General features: G+C 60.7%; 1 protein-coding gene across 1 annotated transcript in view; it reads right to left on the reverse strand.

Annotated features, from left to right (window-relative positions):
* The window catches only part of LOC140386940 (multidrug and toxin extrusion protein 1-like), an 89,995-nt gene extending 80,163 nt beyond the window's left edge, over window positions 1-9,832 (reverse strand). Inside the window, exon 1 of the mRNA XM_072469849.1 lies at window positions 9,625-9,832. Coding sequence (XP_072325950.1) covers window positions 9,625-9,771 — 147 coding nt within the window. The 5' untranslated portion in view covers window positions 9,772-9,832. The remainder of the gene's footprint in view (window positions 1-9,624) is intronic.
* Window positions 9,833-10,090: the final 258 nt, after the last annotated feature.

Below are 10,090 nucleotides of genomic sequence, written 5' to 3' on the forward strand. Positions count from 1 at the left end.
GCGCGGGAGCGTCAGCGGCCGCTGACGGCATTCCCGCGCATGCGCATTGGAAGGAGTCTCTTCCGCCTCCGCCATGGTGGAGACCGTGGCGAAGGCGGAAGGGAAAGAGTGCCCCCACGGCACAGGCCCGCCCGCAGATCGGTGGGCCCCAATCGCGGGCCAGGCCACCGTGGGGGCACCCCCCGGGGCCAGATCGCCCCGCGCCCCCCCAGGACCCCGGAGCCCGCCCGCGCCACCTTGTCCCGCCGGTAAGAGAGGTGGTTTAATTTACGCCGGCGGGACAGGCATTTTAGTGGCGGGACTTCGGCTCATCCGGGCCGGAGAATCGCGCGGGGGGGGGGCCGCCAACCGGCGCGGCGCGATTGCCGCCCCCGCCGAATATCCGGTGCCAGAGACTTCGGCAACCGGCGGAGGCGGGATTCACGCCAGTCCCCAGCGATTCTCCGACCCGGTGGGGGGTCGGAGAATCTCGCCCCTGGTGACTGTAGATTCTTGGGCTCAACCAGTGACCTTGGGTGTTTTAACTAAAAATCAACTTTACTTGTCTTGCGACTCTGGGTCACGTGGGGCTGGAATTAACCGTGCACTAGCCCAGGGTGCTGTGACATAGTAATGCAGTAATGTTGTGGCTAGGTTTATTGCATCGTAGTTAAGTGATACCTCAACATTAAAATTCCAAAAGCTTGTGATCGCTTGTTCAGATTTTCACAAAACCTAGGAACACGGGTCGGGATTCTCCGACCCCGGGCCGGGTTGGAGAATCGCCGGGGGGGGGGGGACCGGAGAATAGGCGGCAATGGCGCCGGTGCGGTCGGCGCGTCGCCGGTCGGGGACCGCTCAACACGGCCCCCCTGCCGATTCTCCGCGCTCGACGGCCCGAACGCCCGTCAAGTTCGGCCGAGTGCCGCCAGCGCATGGTCCTACCCAGCGGGACCTCGGCGTTCATGCTGCGGGGAGCTGCCCAGGTGTAGGGGAGGGGGGATCCGACTCCGGGGGGGGCCTCCTTGGTGGCCTGGCCCGCGATTGGGGCCTACCGATCGGTGGGCGGGCTTATCCTGGGGGAGGGGGGGGGGCTGTGTTCCTCCACGCCCGGCCCCTGTAGGGCTCCGTCATGTTGCCCGGGGGCCGGCGCAGAGTAGGCAACCCATGCGCATGCACGGACCCGCGCTGCCCGTGCTGATGCCCGTATAGGCAGCTGGAGCTGCGTGTAGCGCTCCAGTGCCGTGCTGGCCCACTGTGCGGCGCAGGATCGCTGATCCTCGGGGCCAGATGACGGCGTCGTAAAACTCTCCGGCATTTATGACGACGTCAACACTTAGCCCCAGGATCGGAGAACCCCGCCCATGGTGTCCTGACTGGCAGGCTGCTTCAGCTCGAGACCTTTGCTTAAAGGCACCTTCCGATTATGGGGCCACAGACCAGAAATAATAAAATAAATGGGAACAAAAGGAAGGACTGTAACACTGAAATTGAATATAAAAATACACAGGCAGCGTCTTCAGGGAGAACGAGCAGAGAGGAGAGTTGCAGAGATGGATGTTAATAGCCTAAAATAATAATTTTGTAGCAGCAAGGGGAATGTGTTGCTATTTGTCAGTTGGGCCAAACCAAAACCCAAAGCTGTCTCATATTAATTTTCTTGCAGGACTACAGTTGCTGTTAAACTTCTGGTAGTTTTAATACACGTTCAATTTATTATTCTTGTTTTAAAGAGAAATTTCTTCATTAACAGCAGTACGAAAATGTTGGAAATACTCAGTCGGTCAGGCAGCATCTGCGACCAATTTCCCCGCAAATTATTTTCTGCAGTTCCTGGCTGCTTAGAGGAAACATTGTCAACTTATATTAGAACTGCAAGGAGGTAAGGGCAGCTCGGTGGCGCAGTGGTTAGCACTGCTGCTTCACGGCACCGGGGGTCCCAGGTTTGATCCCGGCTCTGGGTCACTGTCCGTGTGGAGTTTGCACATTCTCCCCGTGTTTGCGTGTGTTTCGCCCCCACAGCCCAAAAGATGTGCAGGGTGGGTGGATTGGCCGCGCTAAATTGCCCCTTAATTGGAAAAAATGAATTGGGTACTCCAAGTTTGTGTTTAAAAAAGAGAAAAGAAAAATTAAACAACTGCAAGAAGGTGAGAGATATAACTGGATTTAAGCAAGCACAGAGGCAGGCAAATGGGGCTGCGGATGATTGAATAAAAGGGATGGCCCGCAATAACGTGGAAGGCAGGGGTGATTAAATGTCAAAAGGGGTGACGATGTTTGGGAGAAGGTAAGGTGACAAGTAAAGAAGCACAAAATAGGTCTGGGAAGGTGTAAAAGACAACTCCAGTTCAACAGGGCGGCGCAGTGGTTAGCACTGCTGCCTCACAGCGCCAGGGACCCAGGTTCAATTCCGGCCTCGGGTCACTGTCCGTGTAGAGTTTGCACGTTCTCCCCGTGTCTGCGTGGGTTTTTGCTCCGGGTGCTCCGGTTTCCTCCCATAGTCCAAAGGTTGGCCATGCTAAAAAGAAAATTGCGCCTTCGCGTCCAAACGATGTGCAGGTTAAGTGGGGTTACAGGGATGGGGTGTGGGTCTGGGTTGGGTGCTTTTTCAGACGGTCAGTGCTGACTCCTTGGGATGCATGGGTCCTTCTGCACTGCAGAGATTCGATGAGAATCATTACTGATAGCAACTGTCAATAAAAATAAGAGCAATAGTTCCGATCGGAAATTGACAAACTCAATGTTAAGCCTGAAAGGTTGGTCCAGATTTTACAGCTGGCCCCCGCACCCCCACCACGCGCGCCGTGAATTCCAGCGGCAGAGGGAGCTCGCCGTTGGTCGCCGGCGGAATGTTCCGGCCCTGCCGCTGTCTATGTCGTTCTGCGTGGCTCGCCCCTTCTAACGTTGGGGAATCCACCACGGGTTGATGGGGGGGTAGACCAGTAGTTCTCGCCAGCGGGAAGGGCCAGAGAATCCCACCCGTTGTTGACAGCAACCCCCACTTTTGCATGCCATTCAATAATATCCTGAGATAAGGGGCGTCATTCTCCGACCCCCCAGAGGGTCGGAGAATGGCCGTTGGCCGCCGTGAATCCCGCCCCCGCCCCCGCCGAAGTCTCCGAAGGGAGAAAAGTCGGCGGGGCGTTAATGGCGCCGCTGCCGCGGAAAATGTCACGGGTCTGCGCAAGGCAGCCGATTTTCGGCCTGCCGATATTCTCCCTTCCGGATGGGCCGAAGTCCCGTCGACGTGATGACCGTTCACGTCGACGTGAATCAAACCTCCTTTTCATCGGCGTGACCCGGTGCTCCAGGCTCACGCCGACCAGCGTGGAGGTGAGTGACGGCCTGGGGGGTTGGCTCTGGGCAGGAAATGGCGTGGCCGCAGTCTGATTGCGTGAGGAGAGGTGTGTCTCGGGTTGTGTGTGTGTGTGTGCGGCAGGGGGGGGTGGTTAGAGTAGGCTGGGCTCCGGGGGAGTGCCGGGAGGAGGTCCGTGCCGGGGTGGAGGTTGGGGGGGGGGGGGTCCGTGCCGGGGTGGAGGTTGGGGGTTGGGGGGGGGGTCCGTGGTGGGGTGGAGGTTGGGGGGGGGGGTCCGTGCTGGGGTGGAGGTTGGCGGGGGTCTGTGCCGTGCCGGGGTGGAGGTTGGGGGGGGGGTCCGTGCCGGGGTGGAGGTTGGGGGTTGGGGGGGGGTCCGTGCTGGGGTGGAGGTTGGGGGGGGTCCGTGCCGGGGTGGAGGTTGGGGGGGGGTCCATGCTGGGGTCGAGGTTGGGGGGGGTCCTTGCTGGGGTGGAGGTTGGGGGGGGTCCGTGCTGGGGTGGAGGTTGGGGGTTGGGGGGGTCCGTGCTGGGGTGGAGGTTGGAGGGGGTCCGTGCTGGGGTGGAGGTTGGGGGGGGGGTCCATGCTGGGGTGGAGGTTGGGGGGGGTCCGTGCCGTGCCGGGGTGGAGGTTGGGGGGGGGTCCGTGCCGGGGTGGAGGTTGGTGGTTGGGGGGGGTCCGTGCTGGGGTGGAGGTTGGGGGGGGGACCGTGCCGGGGTGGAGGTTGGGGGGGGGTCCGTGCTGGGGTGGAGGTTGGGGGGGGGGTCCGTGCTGGGCTGGAGGTTGGGGGTTGGGGGGGGGTCCGTGATGGGGTGGAGGTTAGGGGGGGGTCCGTGCTGGGGTGGAGGTTGGGGGGGGTCCGTGCTGGGGTGGAGGTTGGGGGGGGGGGGTCCGTGCCGAGGAGGGGGATGGGAGGGCAAGTGAGTTGGTCCACCTGGCCAGGTGCCAGCCTCCAACAGTTGGACCCATGCGGTCCATGCCACCTGGCTAGTGGGAGGAGGGGATATGGGCAATGATGACATGTCGTCGTTCCCCTCCCCCCCCCACCAGGCCGTCATGTTTTCAGATCATCCAGCGATGTTGGCCGCTCATGTCTATGTTGCCCTGGATGAGGAGGAGGAGGAGGATGAGGAGGAGGAGCGTGCCAGAGAGGCGGCGCAGGCTGCCGCAGAGGGGCAGGCGGAAGCCGCCCAGGCTGGAGGGACACCTGACCGACAGGGCGAGGAGGGGGAGGAGGATGTCGCGGCCCCACGGCAACGGAGGCACCCGAGGGCGCCCCGTGTGTACCGGCCCCGGCAGTCATACCAGGACCTCACAGACCGGGAATGCAGGAGGAGACTCCGGATGAGCCGGGAAACCATGGCACACATCTGCCACCTGCTGGCACACCTGTCACCGCGTGGCACTGGCGGGGGGCACCCTCTCCCCGTGTCCGTCAAAGTTACGGTGGCGCTGAACCTTTATGCAACGGGGTCATTCCAGGCACCGAGTGGGGACCTGTCCGGCATATCGCAGACATCGGTGCATCGGCACATCCGGGCAGTGACAGATGCCCTATATGCCATGGCGCACCGCTACATCCGCTTCCCCGTGGACCAGGCCAGCCAAGATGCCCGGGCCGTCGGCTTCTCTGCCGTTGCCGGGTTCCCCATGGTCCAGGGCGCGATCGATGGGATGCACGTCGCCGTGCGGCCACCTGCAGATAACAGGGCCGTGTTCACTAATAGGAAGGGGACCACCGCATGATGATCCTGCACGTCTGCGCCCGTCACCCAGGCAGTGTACACGACTCATTCGTGTTGTCGCGGTCATCCATCCCCGGCATGTACGAGGGACGCCATCCCGGCTGAGGGGCTGGTTGCTGGGCGACAGGGGCTACCCATTGCGATCGTGGCTGATGACGCCTATACAGAGGCCACACAATGAGGCGGAGAACCGCTACAATGATGCCCATGTAGCGACAAGGGGAGTGATCGAGAGGTGCTTTGGTGTGCTGAAGATGCGTTTCAGGTGCCTGGACCTCTCTGGGGGCGCCCTCCAGTATCGGTCAGATAGAGTCGGCCGCATCATTGTGGTGTGCTGCGTCCTGCACAACATAGCCCAGCAGAGGGGCGATGTGCCGCAGGCAGAGGAGGACGGAGTGGAGGAGCAGCAGGAAGAGGCCCAGTCCTCCCCAGATGAGGGGGATGGGGGCAATGGTAAGGGCAGATGGAGTAGACACAGGCGGGTGGCTGTCCACCGTTACCGGCTGGCCCAGCGGGCACGGAACAGACTGATAGACGCCCGCTTCACTGACTAGATGGGCGTGGGAATCGGGTAGTATGGCCACAGACCGCACACCATGGCAACAGCCGACCACCCACACCCCCCACCCATCCACCCACCCAGCACCCTCACCCCCCTCCCCAACCCCACCCATCCCACCCGCATGCACACCACCCCCCCCCCCATTGCCGATCCACCTGCGGCACAACGGGCCGGGCTCACACAGTTGCGGGTGGACGCGTGTCTATCGCAGGCCATGGAGGATGATGACAACCCGCCCTGCGATGAGCTCCTGGCTCTACATCGTTGGACTATGTCTGACCCATGGCCACAGTACCACCATCCACCCGGACCATCCCTGCATGCGGCTGTGACACTGCAGCGCACGGTCCCGTCCTCTGCCCGGGGGATGTTGATGGCGGCCCAGGGGGAAGGAGGCAGACTCACCTGGGGCTGAGGTAAGACCACCCCTCACACACACACTTGCGCTCAACGTACATGACACCCCCGCACACTTTGGACAGAGCACAAAGGCAGCTTCGGTAGGTGTAACATTGACTTTAATAACCAAAGGAGTTCATGCACGTACCCTAGCCCCTAAAACTCATCTGTGCCCTGCACCCGTGCCAACTTACTCAGTGTCTAATTGTTTGGCCTTACGGGCCCTTTGACTACGTCTACGTGGTTCACCAGACGGTACAGCAGAACTGGAGGTGGTCTCCTGTGATTCCTGCCCTCTGACACTGGATCCCTTTGGCGGCCGTTTCCTGGGGCGTCCTGGCCTAGATGGGCCAGATTGCGGCCCGGGCGACTGGGATGGCGAGCTGCCAGCCTGTCCTGCCCGTTGCCCACCCGATGCACCTGGGACGGAAGGGGGGGAGTCCGAGGTGTCGCGGTGTACCGGGACCTCCCCTACAGAGGGAGCCGGGACGGACCACACCACCTCCTCCTCCCTCGGGGTGCCCGATGGCCCCCAGGCCTCTACATGGGTGGGGGATGTGAACGGACTGGCCATCCGACGCCCCCCCGACATCTGGCGCTGCCAGTCCTGGAGGCCCGTGCTGGTATCGACAGGGGTCTGCAGGTTTGCAGCCATGGAGCCCAGGGTGTTGGCAAACCCTGTCTGTGACAGTGCGACGCCGGCTCGCACATGGCCTCTGGCGCCGATGCCCTCAGCGATGGCCTGCAGAGACTGGGCCATGGCATGCTGAGACTGTGCCATGGCCTGCTGTGACTGGGCCATGGCCTGCTGAGACTGGGCCATGGCCTGCAGAGACTGGGCTATGGCGTTGAGCGCCTCTGCCATCTGCCGCTGGCACTGGCTCATGGCCTCCTGTGAGAGGGCAGCCATTTCCTGGGCCACAGACGCCGCCTGCACGGAAGGCCCCAGGCCTCGCAAACCGTTCCCCATGTCTGACACCGTCGCACCCATTGCCTCCACCGCGGACGCCACCCGTGCGGTGTCAGCCTGGGTGGCACGCATGACCGGCACCACTCCCAGCTCCTGGACGCGGGTGGGCTCCTCCACCTGCGACCGCAGCCGCCGCAAGCCGCCCGTCACCCTCTTCGCTCGTCTCCGGGTCGGTGGTTGCATCGGACCTATGTGTGGGTGTGGTAACTGCAGGAACCCGGGATCCATCTGGGCGGCAGATGTTCGCTTGGCCTGGGCTGCCATTCGACCGCCCGGTCCCTCTGCTGCTCCTACCTCCACCTGCTGTCCCGGGACGGCTGTGTTGTGCGCACCAGTGAGTGTACCAGACGCCTCATCACTAAAGTGCCCAACCGTGGTGAGTGTTTCTGCAATGGTGGAGGGTGTTGGTGACAGCAGTGGCGTTGTGTCGTGCTCTTCGTCCCACTCTGAGTCCATGGCACTTTGGGGTGGGGGTTCGTCTCCACCCATCCACTCTGACTCACTGTCCGGTATTTCGTCTTCCTGGGTAGTGCTGTCCCGGGTAGGGGTGTCCTGGGTAGTGCTGTCCCGGGTAGTGGTGTCCTGGGTAGTGGTGTCCTGGGTAGTGGTGTCCTGGGTAGTGGTGTCCTGGCTCGGATGTGACGGGGGCCTGTGGCTGCCCCCCTCATCGCTGGGTGGTCACTCCCGCACGTGACGGGGGTGTCGTCTCCCTGTTGCTCCAGGTCTCTCCGTCTCCCGTGGTGTGCGAGGGGCATCCTGCGGGCGTCGCATGCTGGAGGGTGCGGGTCTCTCCATCTCCAGTGGTCTCCGAGGGGCATCCTGCGGGCGGTGTGCATCTGCGGGGATGGGTGCCTGGACGTTTGGTCCTGCGATACACAATGAAGCATGCATGGTTAGACATCAGGCAGTGATCAGGTGATACGGGGGAGGGGGATATAGGGGAGGGGAGATATGGGGACGGGCTGCCGGTGGCTCACTCGCTAGTACGCCCCCGACCTCTGCATCAGCAACCTCCCGGTCCTCAGGTCCGCCAGCCAGTTCCAGGGCCCTTTCCTCGTGTTTGGTCAGTGACCTCTCATCAGCGGGCCCTCCTCCAGTCCTCACATGCTCCCTGTTGTTGTGTGCCGCTTCTCCTGTGGGGGGGGGGGGGGGGTGGCAGGGGTAAAAGGCAACACTGTTAGGCAGGTATATGAATGCACGCCATCGGTTGCGCGTGCATTGGAGAGGTTAAGGTTAGGGCTGGATTCACTTGGGGATATGGGGGATATGGGGGAGGGGGCATATGGGGGATATGGGGGAGGGGGGATATGGGGGAGGGGGGATATGGGGGATATGGGGGAGGGGGGGATATGGGGGAGGGGGGATATGGGGGATATGGTGGAGGGGGGATATGGGGAGGGTGGATATGGGGGAGGCTCACCCTGCCTGCTCTGACGAGGTTGTTCACCTTCTTGTGGCACTGGGTGCCTGTCCGTGGTGTCAGGGCCACAGCGGTGACGGCCTCTGCCACTTCCCTCCACAGACGCCGGCTGTGGCGTGGGGCAACTCTGCGGCCGTGCCCGGGATACAGGGCGTCCCTCCTCTGCTCCACCGCGTCCAGGTGCGCCTCCACATCGCGTGACTCGAACCTCGGGGCTGAGCGACGGCCAGCCATCCAGTCGGGTGTTGCGGTCGGGTGTTGCGGTCGGGTGGGGGGGGAGCAGCGCGGCCTTATGAGCCGTCACGCCGTGCAGCGCGTATGACGCTGCACGGCGTGAACCACTGCGCAAGCGCGGATCCCGTTACATCGCTGCTAGCCCATTTCGGGCCGGAGACTATCGACCCATTTTTCCGACGTGACGCAAGTCGGATTTGCGCCGTTTTTTGCGCCGATCGGCGGACTTTCCGCCGATAGCGGAGGATTTCGCCCAAGATCAAAGAACAAAGAAAAGTACAGCACAGGAACAGGCCCTTTGGCCCTCCAAGCCTGCGCTGACCATGCTGCCCATCTAAACTAAAATCTTCTACACTTCCTGGGTCCGTATCCCTCTATTCCCATCATATTCATGTATTTGTCAAGATGCCCCTTAAACGTCACTATCGTCCCTGCTTCCACCACCTCCTCCGGCAGCAAGTTCCAGGCACCCACTACCCTCTGCGTAAAAAACTTGCCTCGTACATCTCCCCGAAACCTTGCCGCTCGCACATTAAACCTATGCCCCCTAGTAATTGACCCCTCTACCCTGGGGAAAGCCTCTGACTATCCAACCTGTCTATGCCCCTCATAATTTTGTAGACCACTATCAGGTCTCCCCTCAACCTCCGTCGTTCCAGTGAGAACAAACCAAGTTTATTCAACCGCTCCTCATAGCCAATGCCCTCCATACCAGGCAACATCCTGGTAAATCTCTTCCGCACCCTCTCTAAAACCTCCACATCCTTCTGGTAGTGTGGCGACCAGAATTGAACACTATACGAGCTGCAACATGACTTGCCAATTTTTATACTCAGATATCTGAAACTGATAACTCCCTTTATCACAGAAAAGCGCACAGAGGAAATCTTGTTCATTATGTCTTTGTTACATTTGGCGACAGAGGTGCTCATACTAGCAGTGAAAATATTTCCAGCATCTTTTAATACCAGCGTAAACTTTCAGTGAAATATTAAACCTCACCACTGGCCCTGCTAGACGTGTAAGATCTTTCGCCTCCTGCCAGAAGTTGCCTGGTAAAATCCTCCTTATCTTCCTCAGGAACAGGTTCCCACAGGTTCCAGGTGTTTGGGGAGCGGTGCTCGAGGCAACTTGCATCAAATCCGTCATTTTCTTCCAGTCCTTCTTGACTCACAAGAAAAAAAACTCCAGCTTTGTCACCTCGCTCCCCCAGATCTTTCTGCCAATTTAATAGCAAATTTCAACTTTAAATCAATCACCAGACCTGGACTTCGCCCAGCACCATGAACAGGCCGTTCCAGGGCTTCAGTTTCTAGGAACGAAGGCACTATTCAGTATAAACTGGTTCATTCCTGGCACAATAGGACAGGGGCTAGACGTTTCACAGTGTGGCCAAAGTTGGTTTGGGGAAGTGGGCTGAACCATCTGCTGCCTGACGGCGACAGAGAGATCCACAATCAGGAGGAGA

The sequence above is a fragment of the Scyliorhinus torazame genome, chromosome 12 (assembly GCF_047496885.1).
Source record: "Scyliorhinus torazame isolate Kashiwa2021f chromosome 12, sScyTor2.1, whole genome shotgun sequence".
Lineage (NCBI taxonomy): Eukaryota > Metazoa > Chordata > Chondrichthyes > Carcharhiniformes > Scyliorhinidae > Scyliorhinus > Scyliorhinus torazame.